Source organism: Globicephala melas, chromosome 3 (assembly GCF_963455315.2).
Source record: "Globicephala melas chromosome 3, mGloMel1.2, whole genome shotgun sequence".
In the NCBI taxonomy this organism is placed as follows: Eukaryota; Metazoa; Chordata; class Mammalia; order Artiodactyla; family Delphinidae; genus Globicephala; species Globicephala melas.
The window spans coordinates 51,562,938-51,580,360 of NC_083316.1; the positions used below are offsets into that span (position 1 = coordinate 51,562,938).

A 17,423-nucleotide genomic window follows, 5' to 3' on the forward strand; every position below is an offset into this window, starting at 1 on the left:
AGTGCTCAAGATACTCTTTCCAAAACTTTAATCTCAAGATTCACAATACAGTCCTCTGATAAAGCCCTCTTATCCTTTAGGGAATGACACATTTTGAAAGTTTGATTCTTGCTTTTAAAAGATTTTATTATGTTAGTGGGCTCTCAGGGATTTGAATTCTGCTAGGGCATTAAGTACTCTCAGATTGCTGTTTAAAGTATGGGACTAGAAATCTAAGGATGGGAAACATTCTCAAGATGTTAAGCTAGTCTGGGAGAAGACTCTGAAGAGTTTTCAAATAGATCTCTCATCTAGAATTTTAACTTGGTTAAGAAAGATTTTGAGGGGCTTCCCTGGTGGCGCAGTGGCTGAGAGTCTGCCTGCCGATGCAGGGGACACGGGTTCGTGCCCCGGTCCGGGAAGATCCCACATGCCACAAAGCGGCTAGGCCTGTGAGCTATGGCTGCTGAGCCTGCACGTCCCGAGCCTGTGCTCCGCAACGGGAGAGGCCACAACAGTGAGAGACCCGCGTACCGCAGAAAGATTTTGATACCCCAATTAAGAATCCCAAGATAAAAAATATTCTCTTGGAAGACAAAAAACAAGAAAATTTTATTTCTTACCGAGAAAGAGGTACACTTCCTGAAAGAATCTGAGAACAATTTCATACTTTCAGAAATACCCTTCTTTCTCTAAACTGCTAGATCCTAGACCATGGTTGATCAAACCATCATGCTGTACACCATAAACTTATACAGTGATCTATGTCAATTATTTCTCAATAAAACTGGGGATAAAAGGTTTAAAAAAGCTGGGGGCTATGCAGATTTCAGTTCAATGTACAGAAAATCTTCCAAAAGTCAGACCTGAACAATCATAAGATAAAACTGAAATTTCCCATCACTGGAGATACTCCAGCATACACTAAATAACCTCTTAGCAGCAATGTTGTAGGCAGGAAAAAAAAGAAAGAAACTAACATTTTTTCAGGGTATACTGTTAATTACTGTGCTAGGCATCTTTGTATCTCATTTAATCATCATGACAATCTTCTTATCTTAGAAATCATGAGAAACTTAGGTTCAGAAAGACTTAGCAATTTGCTTCAATCCTAACTAAATCTGGATTTGAATCAGCTGTCTGATATCAATGCCCAAAATATCTCCACACAATTAAGCTACTTTCAGTTTCTTTTAAATGTATCAAAATTGAATAAAGTCATTGGCCAATTAAGGCTGATTAGTAAAGGTTTACTTGTATTTTAACATAATACAAAAACTCACTAAATGTTCGTAATATACTTCTACCTTTAACCGTATTTTAAAGGACGATATCTCAAATTAAGACTATTATGTACTAATACATAATATATCCATTCAATATATGAACTTAGGCACCAACTTATACATTATTATTATTGGAACTTCTAAATGTAACATCACCACTTAAGGATACTGTTAACATACTCCTCAAAAGTGTTCCATGGTTTTCCAAAAGACAAGACAGTTAAAACATTCCTACTTATTTAAAACTTTAATATCAACTTCCAGATTTCTATTCTATTTGATTTTTCAAATGAATGACACGGTTTGCAAACATTAATAACAATGAAAATATTAGCAAGTATAAATCATAATTAAAAATATATAGAGAGGGTTTTGAAGTAATTACCTAATGAAGAATAATTTACCTGATATTCAGAAAATAACTTTGTAAAGAACTGAACTCAGGCTCCTTTGATCAGAATAAAATAGTTGATTATTTTACAGTCAAAGATCCTTTCAGTACAATAAAAGAAATTAGGATTATCTTTTCTAATGTTTCCATTCTTTTCAAGTAACAATAGCTATTAAATGATGCTAAAAAATGGGAAGAAAAGCCCTTTGATTTACCTGGGAAAATTAAAATTTGCAGTTTACATAAGGGGGCAAGGAATATCATAAAAGCGCAAAACCATTTCACAACTATTGTATCATTAAGAAAGTAAAACAGTATATGAAGAGAAAATGGCATTTTTATTGCTAGAGGTTTTTTTTTTTAAATTTTTTAAACAACTGTAAAGATCAATAAAGATATACACACAAATTTTCTGTCCTTGGGAAACCCTAAAGCCTAGGCCATCTTTGGTCCTTGCTTCTGGATATGAAATATTCTCTTTGTCCTCATTATCCTATAGGTAATATCTCTCCACAGCTATTCGGAATAAAGGATCATGATGGCCCAGGGGGAGAGCAGAGCACTGAAGAAGTCAAGAAGGAGCATCAGTGATTAGAAAGGTTACTTATCATTGTATCACACAAAGGAAAATTGAAAACCAACATATGGTGACCCTGTGGCCTGACTCCAGGTATTTAGTAGTCATTTGAAGAAAGAGAATAATGCACCCTTATTTCAGCTTTAAATAGGTTAATCCTGTTACGTGGGTAATTTAAGTGCAAGAGATCCTAAAAAAGGCAAAAAAAAAAAGATCATATCTATATATATTTTTTGTTATATATGTATTTTATATATACATTAAATACACACACATATATACATATATAAACAAAAAACTAATCTAGAAATGCAGATTAAACAATTAATTATCAATTTGAAAGGGTTAAAAATTATTAACTTGTTTTAAAAAAATACTTCTAAGAAGCAAACCCAGAGTAAAAACTACTGATCTCTAAGAACACAAATGATTATGAACCTATGATTTTGGCTTGAAATTCAAGGAAAAATAAAAATTACGTCAACTTCTTGTCAAGTATATATGCCTGATATATATGTTTGGACTCCAAAAGAATATTGAGGTGTTAAAACAATTCCATACCTTTTATTCCCTAAGCCCATATCAAACCATATTGTAGAATATTTATGCTACCTTAAAATCCTCAAGAAAAGTGATTCTACAATCTCCCTCAGTACAAAATTTCAATATTTAATAATTGAAATTCTTCCTACCACCTAATCTACAACCTTCCAGCTGTAAAAATTAAGGCGACTGTGTTTTTTAATGCTCTTGGTGGGGAAGGAGAACAATTTGTTACCAGGAATCAAACTATAATAAATGTTCCAAAGCCTGAAAGTGATTTTGAAGCCAACATTTAGCTTTCTTTTTCACAGGCTATTCAAACTCAATTTCTTTAAACTTCCCTTATATGTACTTCTAAGTATTTCACTATTATCCTCTCCCAAGTTATCTGCATCTCTTAAAAATAAAGTTCGGGGGCTTCCCTGGTGGCGCAGTGGTTGAGAGTCTGCCTGCCGATGCAGGGGACACGGGTTCATGCCCCGGTCCAGGAAGATCCCACATGCCGTGGAGCGGCTGGGCCCGTGAGCCACGGCCGCTGAGCCTGCGCGTCCGGAGCCTGTGCTCCGCAGCGGGAGAGGCCACAACAGTGAGAGGCCCGTGTACCGCAAAAAAAATAAACAAAATAAAATAAAATTTGGTAGGTAGCCAACAGTACCCTAAAAAGACTAATAAAGTATTTCTATTGGAATGATTCTCAATCAGAAAGCAAAAATTACTTGAATCTTAGCTAATTGATAGTGATAAAATAATAAACAAAGGGAGTAACCATGAAAACATTAAAAACTGAGTCTAAGAGACAAAAGAGGTCTGTCTTAAGTATACTCCACAGGGATAATACCCTGATTAGAGAACTCAAATATATCTTATCTTTAGCAGGTTACCCTTACTCCAAAGAGCTATACTTCAGGCAGACACAGCTTGATGGCATGCTTATTAAAGATATTAATTAATATGTTAAATAAAAATAATTTATACTATCCTATATTTTAATTCTATGCTTACCAAAAAACTTTTGATAATAAATTTGTCTACCGGGTAGACTTCCTTAGGTAATAAAATGTTCAGATTTCAGTACAGTTGACCGAATATAAACAGAGAGGCTACATTTCTTACTATAAATTAATAAAACCAATTTTATATATAAACATATATATTCCCTTGATCTTTCATGTCTAATATTAGATCCTAAAAATCTCTCATAACTTAAAGTATGGAACAAATGTAGTACACTTAGCCATTTACAGATTATTCTACCATTAATCACTTAATTGAGGTATGTAGAAGAGAAACATTAAAAAGTTTAATGATCTGTAAGTAAAATAGAGCACTTGCCACAAACATATTTCCTCTGGAAAGATTCAAAATGAATGAGAAGTCTTAAAGTTTCCAAAGTAATGTCATATTTTCTTTTTGTATGTTCTGTTTCCACCACAATACACTGAGATTCTGCAATATTAAAGTCAAAATTATGGAGCCCACATACTTCTGTACATAAACACCTCCATTCATTTCATAAAATTATGGAGCAGCACCCTTCCATAAAATAAGAGTAAATCTGCAATTCCCTAGAAAAACAAGGGCATTGCTATAAGGGAGTATTATCAGTGGCAGAGTTGCTTTAGTACTCTGTGTAGGGTGTTTTTGGAGGGGAAGAGAAAAGGGAAGGGAAGAGGACATAGATCACTTTACAAAAGTCATCAATTTTACAATATGGTTTTCCCAGATTACAAAATCATATTTGTTTCCTAAGATAATGTGTCTTTGAAATTCCGTGATTCTCTGCACATCAATAAGTTATCTTGGTTTCATTCATTAAAAATCTTTCAGTAGTTTTCCATTGCTCTTAAAAACCTAGAATTCTTAACATGGCCTGTAATTTGGATCCTACTCTTTTCTTGCCTCATGTATATGATGCTTGCTTTGAGAGCTTCGGCCTCACTGGCCTTCTCTCAGCTCTTCAAATACACAGCCTCATGGTCTTCACAAAGGTCCTCTCTCCTCTCTCTCTCTCTCTTTTTTTTTAAACATCTTTATTGGAGTATAATTGCTTTACAATGTTGTGTTAGTTTCTGCTGTATAACAAAGTGAATCAGCTATATATATACATATATCCCCATATCCCCTCCCTCTTGCATCTCCCTCCCCCACTCCCTATCCCACCCCACTAGGTGGTCACGGAGCTGATCTCCCTGTGCTATGCGGCTGCTTCCCACTAGCTATCTATTTTACATTTGGTAGTGTATATATGTCCATGCCACTCTCTCACTTTGTCACAGCTTACCCTTCCCCCTCCTCAAATCCTCAAGCCCATTCTCTAGTAGGACTGTGTCTTTATTCCTGTCTTGCCCCTAGGTTCTTCATGACCATTTTTTTCCTTAGATTCCATATTATGTGTTAGCATACAGTATTTGTTTTTCTCTTTCTGACTTACTTCACTCTGTATGTATGACAGAGTCTGTCTGTATGACAGACTCTAGGTCCATCCACCTCACTACAAATAACTCAATTTCGTTTCTTTTCACAGCTGAGGAATATTCCATTGTATATATATGTGCCACATCTTCTTTATCCATTCATCTATCAATGGACACTTAGGTTGCTTCCGTGTCCTGGCTATTGTAAATAGAGCTGCAATGAACATTGTGGTACATGTCTCTTTTTGAATTATGGTTTTCTCAGAGTATATGCCCAGTAGTGGGATTGCTGGGTCATATGGTAGTTCTATTTTTAGTTTTTTGAGGAAGCTCCATATTGTTCTCCATAGTGGCTGTATCAATTTACTCCTCTCTCTCTTTGCCAGATAATTCTTCTCACTCATTTATTCACCAAATATTTTATGAGCTCCTATTATGAGGCAGGCATTGTGCTACTCACTTTATAAATAGCCATGAATAAATAGGCAGGCAGTAAGCAAGATGAACAAGTAAAATACATAGTATGTTAGAAAGTAACAAATGGTAAGGATTAAAATAAAGCAAGGAAAAATGACAAGAAATGAGTGTGTTTGTGTACGTGTGTGCATGTGTGCATGCATGCATGCGCAAGTTTAGATAAGGTTGTTAGGAAAGGCCTTACCTAGAAGATCACATTTAACTATTAACAAGCAATCAAATAAGCAAAATGATTATGGATTGTAATAAGTGCTATGAAGGAAATGAAAAGCATAATTTCCTTTATGCTTTAACTGGGAGCATAAATGTAAGTAAATGGGAGAAGCCTTTGCATACAGATGGATCAGAGAGAAAATCTCTCTGAAGAGAAACTGCATGTGAGCTGAGATTGAAGGATGAGAACGAGTCAAAATGTGACCCTTAGAGTATCTTAACATGGTCCCCAAAGTACAGATGGCTCAGATTCTCCTAAAGCACTATTAGCATATCAGCTATATAGGATGGTATCATGGATGACATAGATATTCACAGAGGAAAGGGAAACGTGTATAGAATATCTGCCATGTGCCAGGTAAATGAAAAGCACTTTGCATGCTTGTCATACTCTTTTTCTAAAGGTTTCAAGAACAAGTTAGCTGCTGTTCGCTGTAAAAAGTTGTTGCTGAGTAAAATCTGCTGGGGGTCAATGAACATTTAGGTTGCATCCATGTCTTAGCTATTGTGAATAATGTTGCAATAAATATGAGAATACACACTCAAAGATCCTGACTTCAATTCCTCTGTATATACACCCAGGAGTAGGAACCCTAGATAATATGGTAGTTCTAATTTTAATTTTTTGAGAAAGCTCCATATTGTTTTCCACAGTGGCTGCACAAATTTACATTCCCACCAACAGTGTATAAGAATTCTCTTTTCTCCACATTCTTGTGAACACTAGTTATCTTTTTTCTTTGTATAATAACCATCCTAACAGGTGTAAGGTGATATCTCATTGCAGTTTTGATTTGTATTTTCCTGATGATTAGTGATGTTTAGCAACTTTTCATATACCTGTTCGTCATTTGTACATCTTTTTTTGAGAAATGTCTATTCAGTTCCTTTGCCCATTTTTAAATTGGATTACTTGCTTTTTTGCTAAAACTGTAGGAATTCCTTATACATTTTGGACATTAACCTGTTAGCAGGTATATGGTTCGCAAATAATTTCTCCAAATTCCATAAACTGCTTCTTCGTTTTGTTGACTGCCTTTGCTGTGCAGAGCGTTTTATTTTGATGTAGTACCACTTGTCTATATCTACTTTTGTTGCCTGTGCTTTTCATATCAAGAAATCACTGCCAAGACCAAAATCAAGAAGATTTTCCCCTATATTTTCTTCTAGTAGTTTTATAGTTTCGGGTCTTACATTTGTCTTTAATCCACTTTGAGTTAATTTTTGCATCTGTTGTAAGATAAGAGTCCAGTTTTATTCTTCTGAATGTGGCTGTCCAGTTTTTCCAAAGCCATTTATTGAAGTGACTATCCTTTTTCCATTGTGTATTCTTGGCACCCTGATTGAAAATCAGTTGATCGTATATGCATAGGTTCATTTTTGGGTCTCTATTCTGTTCCACTGGTAAATTGCCAAATGTATATTAATGAACCTACTCACAAAGAATTCAGGCAAGATTTTTCATAACTACAGATGTAGTCATTGATAGTCCCCACAATGACCACATGACGGAGATGGAAAGCTGACCACTGCTGCAGTTCTGGGTCGTTCTGCAGATCATTGTTTAAAATCTTCCCTGACATCATCATTAGAGACCTGCTAGTTGAAAGAGGGATCATTTCATGATGCTTCAACACCAAATATATCTCCTCACTAAAAGGCTACAGTGCTTTTCTAAACCTCCAGTGCTTGTGTTCAGCATTCATCTCAGGATACTACACTCAGATAGACATCTAAATCAGGGCTGGTTTGTTTTTCCCTCCAGCTTCCATCAGAAGTATGACTTGTTTACCTGTCTGGATTCTCACCTTCCAAGCCACTATTATTTTCTAAAGTAGCATTTAGAATCATTTAAAATCTTAGGGATAATCCAGATAAAACACGTGTGTTTTGGGGGTGTGTGTGTGTGTGTGCTGTCAATTGTGTAAACCCAATTTTTCAGGCACAAGCTTAAGAGGTGTAAGTGGTTGTAAAGAATCTGTTACAACCCAAGAAACTTTGTTAGTAATATATAGCACTAAACGTAGATTAACATTTTCACTTGCTAACAAAGAAATGAGAGACCATAGATGAGAATAATCTAACAGAAAATCTGTAATCACATTTGATCATGAATTTCAACCTACTAAGCTACAAGTATATACAAAGACTGTGATTAAAGTTTGACTGACTTTTTCTGAGGGAAAAAGCAAGCCAAGGGAAAAAAGAAACTAAAACCATACAGAAACAAGAAACAAGTACAGACTCTTCACAGAGAGACAAGAAATGCCAAAGTTTTACTCAAGGCTCTAGATCTTTAGATAGTTGCACACAATCTTTGAATCTAGTGCACAAAATGTGCTGCCAAAGCCTACTAGGAATAATAATATACTTGTCATTCAAGGGATATTTTAAAGAATCACTTTCTTTTGCACTGTACCCAAGAAGAATAATTGGTACAGTACAACGCATATATTGTTTAGTCTTAACTACCTTAAAACTTAATTCTTTTTATTGTTATGATTTTTAAAAAGGGATTTTAAATACACTATTTGCGTAAAAGTTGGAACTAAGCCTTAAACTTGCTTTTTAAATGTATTTTCAATTTTTTTGACAAACCCTTCATTTAAAAATCCTATTCTTTCACTCAACGTGCTTTTATTGTGTATCTACTATGAACATCTTCCTATATTAGACACTGAAATATTTCTCTATGAAACTTAAAAAAGAATTTTTTTTTTTACATTTTTTGAGATAGACACTGAGACTTTTTTAGGCAGACAAGAAGAGTCAATCATTATACCTCCATTTTTTTCCATAGCAATTTTCCTTGTTTCTCTATTTGGGTTAATGTCATCTTGTCCGCACTCAGTTATCGTGTTAGAATGTGGGCAGTGGATAAAGCAACTTGAAATGACTCGGTACTAAAAGTATAAGTTAAAATAAAGGCTCCTAGCCAAAGTAAAAATGCCCTTAACCCAATTATTAGAGTACCAGAAAAGGTGGGGAGTCAGGGAGGTTTCAAAATCGTAATATTTCAAAGACAAACATAAGTTGGTATTGTAAACTCAGAACTTAAAAAAGGAATACGTTAGAAAATTTTAAAATTCTGCCCAGAACCCTCACAAGATATTTGAAACTTGTCTAATTAAGGATTACTCAAACATTTAGAAATAGATATTGTACAAATTATATCAGAAAAAGAGCAGTGTTAAAGGCCATATTTGTGTTAATACTGTTACCAGAAGTAAACTACATTCATTAAAATTCCATCTTAACAATTGTGTCATGAAAAACACATATAAATGACTAAACATAAGGATTAAGACTTCTTACCCCATATTTACATTGGCGGGATGTTGCTCCATACTGGAAACGGCATTGTTCATCAGCATCATACACCTGACCTGGGGCCACAGCTGGATAAAGAAAGTCACGCTTGGGAGGCTCATTATCAAGGCAAGTACCACGGCCTGAACTGTTCAACATAAAGGATCAAAGGAAATTAGGTACACTGTGGACTATTTCAATCACAGTTATGAAACCATGTGTTGAGCTCTTTGTTTTAATAATTGATGCATGAAAAACAATATATTCTACAAATAAATAATCATATGGCAAAATAGAATATCTTTACTAAAACTTGAATAAGAGCTCCAATAGTTTTTTTCCAGCACCAAGACACAATATAAGCATCTCACAAAACAATCTAAAAATGTCATGTTGGCCTTTAAACACTGATTTAAACTAATTTCTGAAGGAATCAAAACAATTTCATACTGCTCTAAGCTTCTTGTTTGTTTTCAGTGGAAATATAACCACATCTGGTAGTAGAATCAAAAACATAAAATGTGGAAAAAAAATTGTGGTTGTGATCCTTAAAGACCTAATCTATATACTTCCACCTTGGGCAGAACAAGAGATGCTGTGGTAAGACATGTCCAAAGCTTCTTGAAATATTTCAATAACAAATGGGCTGAATGACAGATGAGGCCAAGATCCAAAGTTGTCCTCTCAAGTATATTAGAAGTGTTTAGTCTCTCAAAAATTTCATATTTCATCTAGGATCATCAGAGTTGGAAAAGAGAATGTTCTCCTCTCTCTATAATTTCTGCTTTTCAAAGTATGCTTGCACTCAAACATAATATTTTAATTCAGTGGAACAAATAACATAAAGATCGCCAAAAGCCAGAGAGAATATCTTAGTTTAAACAGCTTTATACTTTGCTAAATATAATTGTTCATTTTTATTTAGTCAGTGTGCATAAAATAGGACAGATGCTTTTTTACTTTCATTTCACATGTGAGTAAGTTAGAATTTTTAAAGAATTCCTATGCCAACATTTAAAAATTTTTTCCAACATTCCTGTCAATTGTGCCAGCACTTGTGTTTTTTTTTCCAAATCTTTTCCATCCACTTTGCCAAAGGAAAATAATTTCACAAGTAGAAGTTCCTCAACTATTATTTAGGACAGTACAAATTTTCATTTATAGGTAAGTAAGAAAGAACCATGCATAATAATGTTTCATATTCACTTAAAATTTTATCATATTCTTAAAATGCAAAAGCAAATTTGTTAAATAAAAATGTATATTTGCACAGTAGCAAATAAATACCTTTAAAAAACTGAACCATACTATGCATAAGGTGATAGATTCAAAGACCCAAAGGATAGAAAATTATCTTCTTTATGCCCTTTTTCTTTCATTTATGCCCCTCTTGATTAATTTTTTAAACAATAAAAATATTTAAATGGAGTATTAAATGTGGTACTGAATACATGGATGTTATTATTGGCTATTATAATCATTTCATTTGTCACTGCTCTAGGTGTCTAACTAATAGAGAACAACTTTTTTTTTTTTTGAGAACAATTTTTTTTCACCCAACTATCCAGATTTCATGACAGACTGCTTTTTATTTTCTGTTTTTTGTACTTTTAGAAATTGTCGTGTACCTCACCTCAGCAAGAAAAACTATTTCTAAGTGAATTTTAAAAATAGTAAGTTCTGGGCTTCCCTGGTGGCACAGTGGTTGAGAGTCCGCCTGCCGATGCAGGGGACATGGGTTCATGCCCCGGTCCGGGAGGATCCCACATGCCCGGAGCGGCTGGGCCCGTGAGCCATGGCCTCTGAGCCTACGCGTCCGGAGACTGTGCTCCGCAACGGGAGAGGCCACAACAGTGAGAGGCCCATGTACCGCAATAAATAAATAAATAAATAAAAAATAGTAAGTTCTTTTTATTTCATTATGTAAAATATATGGGTATGCAAATTTTAGGCAAATGTAATTCTACTAGTAAACTCAAAATTTTTATTAAGGTTAGTGATAAAGTGGTCAATGTGAAAAAGTATAATGGAAGAAGAATTTATGAGATAATTGTATTAGTAGTTTAATTTCCTAATTTTCCTCCTAAAATATTAGTTTCATCTCTATCTACAACAAAACTATAAAAGTCTATCTGAAAGGAGCTAAATATATAATAAAAATAAAATATCAAGCTAAGTTCTATATAAATCATTGGGAAAATTTTAAGCACTGAAGTACTTAAGTACAGGATCCTACAGATAAAAATATTTGCCAATAGCATAACAAAGAAAGTATAAGATATATTCACCTAAGTGGCACCAACTCAAAATCCATTAAAAATTATTGTACATTATTACTTTTATTACTACAGAAAATTAACCTAAAAACTTAGAGGAAGAAGTATGTGGACCCCCAAAAAGAGTTTAAGATTGGGATAACCTGAGGATCCTGAGGAAAAAATAACCTGAGGAAAAAATTATTTCCTGATAGCAAACTGAGAATTGGCTTAACCCAGGAGGAAGCAAGAATAATTGCTTCATTTAAAGTTCTTGTTCCCAGGTATTAATGGTCTTCAAATCACGGTTCACGTTCTGTAAAAAATACCAAATCAGATGACCATTGCAGGAGCCTCCAGACGACGAAGTAATGGCATGCACTGTGGTCACCTGTGAGAAAATTCTTCTGAGAAAGTCTATCCCAAAAGTGATTTGTGTTTCAATTCTTTGGAAATAACTATTGCTTTGTATTAATGTGGTCTAGTTAAATATCTAGACGTCTCGTTCTCTCTTCCAGTGTATTTTTGCAGAAGAACAAAACACCGTATGAAATACAATAAGTGAAAAATTATATAGATCCTTAAATAATGAACATGTATTTAGGAATATGGCATCAACAAAGACCTTTTAAAATGGGTTTGGCTATATTTGTACAAAATATCAATGCTTGCAAGTCAAGGGTCTTACCTACTAGTATTGGCTCCAGGATACCAAGTGTGGGATACGTGCAAGGTTGATTTAAACTGTTTGTACATTTTGGGTAGAAAATGTACTACATATTTTCCTTCTGGTAACCATAAACATTACATACAGTAAAACCTTGATTAAAGTATTTGGGGGGTGAGATAGTTTTCATACTTTAATTCTTAACTGAGGGTTAAGCTACGAAAATATTTTTTTTTTGCACAATGTTACTAAAACTTGTCTGCCACTTTCCTGCTACTTTTAAGTAAGTTAAATCTATAGACCACAATTATTAATTAACTCTTAGAAGATAATAATTCTGGATATGTTCATGCCTCTGTACCATCAATTACCATTATAAAATATCACAGATATAGGTATGGAAGGTAGAGGACATGAATCTGAGAGATGTATATATAACCCTAGGAGTGCTTTTCTTTGTTTTTTTTCCTTAGAAAATTTCCCAGTTTTCAACCTCAATCATACTCCTCTTTGTTTCCCCAAGAATTAACAAATATTCTGATTTTTAAAATAATAATTTCTTTGGTTTTCTCAGTAATTATTTATCTCCCAATTATTCATCTGCCTGCTCTTGGATTCTGTATAAAAGGAGTCATACTGTAGGTTTTCTTTTGTGACTTTATTCTTTTGCTCAATATTATGAATGTGAGACACATCCATGTTGATGTGTTTAACTGTAAGCTGCTCATTTATATTGTTCTTTGATATTCCATTTAAGACTATGCTACAGTTATTTATCCATTCTTCTATTAATAAACATTTAAGTTATTTCTAGTTTCTGGAAATTGCAAATTATGCTGATATAAACATTTTCGTATAGTCTTCTGATACCAATGCTTTTCTTAAAAATATTAGATATGAGTTATTTTCTTATATTTTGTAATTGTCTCCTTTTAACAAAAAGAAGTTCTGAGTAATTTTTATTTAATCTAGGGTTCTAGTTAATCAATATACAATTCTTATGATACTGAGCCTAGGGTTATTTATGCTACTATTTTCAAATTAATAGTGGTAATATTATATATAAATCATCTTGAATTTTCTCATAAAATGCCACTTTTAAGTATAGCTGGTTTGTGCCCTGGTGTCATATGTGAATTTTTTCACTTAGAAAACATAAACCTCACTCATTAATAAATGAAATGAAGAACACTGTAGTTTCCATATATGAGATATTATTACAACTTACTGTTGTTAAGCATAGATATACTTGTCCTGAACAAAACTGTGTACATAAAAAGTGGAACTATGATTAATTCCCTAGCAGCATATATTTCACAACTAAAAGCCCAATCCTGATTAATATCTACAGCATTATAGGTAATTATTGAATTAATACACTCTACTTTTGTTTATGCTTCTAAAACAAGGCAAAAAAATGTCTATTAGTTTGAGAACATGCTTTTCCCTTGATTATGAAATTAGTAAATCAAAGTATGTTTACATTTCCAGAATCCTTGCAATATGATAGCAAAGTCATGTTTTATGTATTCTACTTCTAATTAGAGAAGTCTTATTTACATAGTTCAAAAATTAGCCTTAAAAATAGGTACATGAGCCAGAGTTGAGTCTTCAATGAAAATTTACAGATCCTTATGTAAAATACGGTCTGTTGGCTTTGTTTCCAGAACACATGAAGACATACTCCTAATTGAAATTTTAGATTTATTTTTCACTTAAACAATTATACTATAAAGGACAGACCTTCAGTCTACAACACAGTGGGTCAATTTAAGAAATAAATCTTTCTATATAACCCTGTACATATCTTAACAGTTTCTTAACAACAACAACAAAAAGTTAACAGATAATACCATCTCCTACTTTTTCCCACAAAATTGTGCTAATATACCTAAATTAAGCAAAAATGAATTAGGTTAACTCATCTATGGCAAGTCAAGTGTCTTACCTACTACATTCTCATAAACTGCTCTATCAATCTTCATAAAATTAACAATATTATTACCTTCTAAAATGAGTTACTCTAAGTCAGACCTTTCTTTCTTGCCCTCTATATGACTAGGATGCTTGAATACAACTGAACTTGAGGCTTCCAATATACAAACACTATTCTAGTAACATTTACTAAGTTATGCTCTTTTTCTCCATATGTAGTTATGACTTATCAAAGATATTTATGGGTTAGAGTGAAGTCCCAAAATGTGTCAGATAAATGGAAGGAGAAATCTGTTTTGCTAAGCTGTTTTGGGGTTCCACATAAAAAAGAGGTCCCAACTATAAAATTTGTTTTCTCTCTAATAAATTATTGATAGCGACTTTCAAAGGTAATTGGTATAGAGGAATTGTAAGCACCTTGCTTGTCCTGTTCATCTTATATCACTTCTCTTGCAGCTCTACTTTTCTACCTAGTTCATCTTCAACCATAATGTTGCTTCTCTTTTTTTTCAGCTTCCATCCTTTCTGTGAAAATGGCTAGTCTGTATTTAATTTGGAACTGTAGGAAATTTTGCTATGGATCTCTGACAGTTCAAACAATATAACAGACTTTAATTTAAATAGAGCAAGAGTTGATTCACAGAGGCCCCAGGATTTTTGAAGACTATATGAAATTACTCTGTACTACCACTGAGTGGTGGAAAATGTATGAAAAACTGGCCTAAATTACTTCTGGCTGCCTTCCACTGCCTGGTAAATTAGCCCACAGACATCAATGAGTGTGAGCCATAACACCAGGTTCATCTTCTCTAGTTTCTAAATAAATAAGTAAATAAATAAATAAATAAGTCCCGCAGGCAGATAGGAAGGACACTACCTGCAAAGCCGTCGTCGAAAACATCAGAAGCTGGCATAACACGTCCATTTTAACGGTAATGGGTTCTTTATTATTTAATCAGGACGGCTTCTGGGCGATTCATGAACCACTTATTGAATCACCGAGTTTAAGAAATCTGAAAAAAAATATTGGGAGTTGGTAAACACCATCTCCTGATTGATCAATAGCACCTAGTGTTTCAGAATGACACGAGAGACTTTTTACTCTATTGGCATTTAAAGGCCATGAAACTGTTTTCAGTTGAACATAGTGAATAGTGAATCTCTATAAATCATAGAAAGCTCATTGTTAAAATCCACCATCATCTTTGGCCTATACAGTCACTAAGTAGAGAAAAGTATGCATTCTGTTGGCTGGGCTGCAGTTCCTAAACAATTCATCTTTCAAGATTTCTTTTTCTTGAGAAGAGAAACGAAAATAAAATGTTATGACTCTTTTTGAGCCAACTATAAAACATAAATGTAATCTCAATCCCTGATCAAAATATCACTGTATTTTTTAAAATATCACACATAGCTGTTAAAGCAATTAAGTCCACTGCATTAATAAAGAGGAAAAAAGAAATTCAAGAAAGTTACTATTATGTCTTTGTGCTCCAGTGAACTGACCTTTTTAAAGGGCCTTGTGTTTAAAAAAACTTTATTGCTTGGTCAGATTACAGAGTTGTTCAGTTTACTATTAAAGAGGGAAAAAAAAGCACCAACTTTCCCCAAAATCTCTACCCATTGTCTTTCACATCTATCTTTTACTAATGGCTTTAACTTTGTGAGCATTCCCATGAGGATGCACAACAGAAATATTTTTATAAAATACAGGATAATTAAACCCATGACAACCCTGTCAACACTAATCATGCTTACACATAGAAAATGCAAAGAGGCAATAAGGCTTACATAATGCTTTTTGGATTAATTCTTTCAATTAATTCAATTGAACACTTTATTGCAACTAGTAATAATTTTACATCTCTGACAAAACCAGTGGTGATTTCTTGACTGTATTTTATCAGCAATTTAGGGATTCCCTTTTGGAGTTTAATGGCCTTCATAGAGCTTTAACTAGGCAGGGTCTGGCAAGAAATCAAAACCGGTCCTTGTATTTAGTATACAGAGATTGTCCTAGGAAAATGGGCTGTGCAATAGAAACAGGATAGAGGAGAGAGAAATGGTACTTGGGAAAAAAAAAAAAAAGCAAGTGGAGGAAAGCCTTCAAAAATCCCCAGGAATACTGAGCATGCATACAGTTTGTCTTTCTGGTGGTAGACACTAAGATTCCATTATAAAAACATGTGCCAAGTCAAGGGAGAAATTCCAGACTGGCTTGACTTCTGGGGAGAGTAGATCTTCAACAATGTTTAATATTTAGGTTATATGATCTCGTTAAAAACATCTCAGAAAATGATATTGCTAGTACTTTCTGTTAATTACTACCAAAAGATGTCAAACAAGTTCTCTGTGGTCTATCTTTATAGTCCTTTACCCAGTTTTGGCACAAGGCAAGTACAGTGTTATAATTAATCTATTACTAACATTAAAAATTGTTAGGTTATAGTATGGTTATTCAGAAGAGCTACCTTCTAAAATAAATTTCTAATTCCTTCAATTTCATCATCACATTAATTAATTCAAAAGAGTCCATTTTAAACATTTATCTTTTGATCTTTGATTGAGTAAAGCATTGTGCTAGGTAATTGAAAATCTCTTGTTTGTGGCTTTTAAAAATATGTAACTATAAGTTTTAAGAATATAATCTGGCTATTAGCAGATATGAACCAAAATTTTAATGAATAGTGTTGCCCTATATAACCTATCTGAATTCTAAAATTTTACACTATAGTCATGTTAAGGTGAACTTTGAACAAAGACAATTTTTAAAAAGAATTTTTGTTGCTTGCCTGTACTTTATGTATGACTCACTTTTTCACAAAGTATTTAATCTCTCCTCCTCCTCAGAAAAAAATGGCACAAACTAGTTGAAGGTAATGATAGAGCAATAGTGCTTAAAACCTCGATATTATTTAAAATAATACTATACCACTTAATGAATGTCTATTAAGTGTTTTATATACATTACAGTGTTATACATAATTATTTACATGACAACCTGATGATGTGTGTATTACTACCTAAATTCACTCAACAAATGAGGTCACTGAATATTAGGAAGGTTAAGTAATAATGTCCAAGGTCACACTGTTAGGAAGTGAGACCTAAGTCTATCAGTTTCCAAAGTCTAATCCTGGAGCCCGATGCAGATGACATGTGGAAAAACATCTGCTTTCCTAAACATAGTTATACCTGAGCTAATTTATATTCTTCATACTTAAATAACCAGACTCTTGGAATATATGTTAAAGGACCAGCAAAGAAGTTCTCAAACTGTAGAAAAGATGAGTCACTATAATAAATTTTCAAAGACAAATTTTCATTTTCTCATTTTCATTTCCTGGGCGTTGGTTTTTTGTTGTTGTTGTTTGTTA

The 17,423-nt window shown here is 33.6% G+C and overlaps 1 protein-coding gene across 1 annotated transcript in view; it reads right to left on the minus strand.

Annotated features, from left to right (window-relative positions):
- ADAMTS6 (ADAM metallopeptidase with thrombospondin type 1 motif 6) overlaps positions 1-17,423 on the minus strand; it is a 273,337-nt gene that overhangs the window by 104,118 nt on the left and 151,796 nt on the right. The window contains exon 11 of the mRNA XM_030844206.3: positions 9,196-9,337. Coding sequence (XP_030700066.2) covers positions 9,196-9,337 — 142 coding nt within the window. The remainder of the gene's footprint in view (positions 1-9,195; positions 9,338-17,423) is intronic.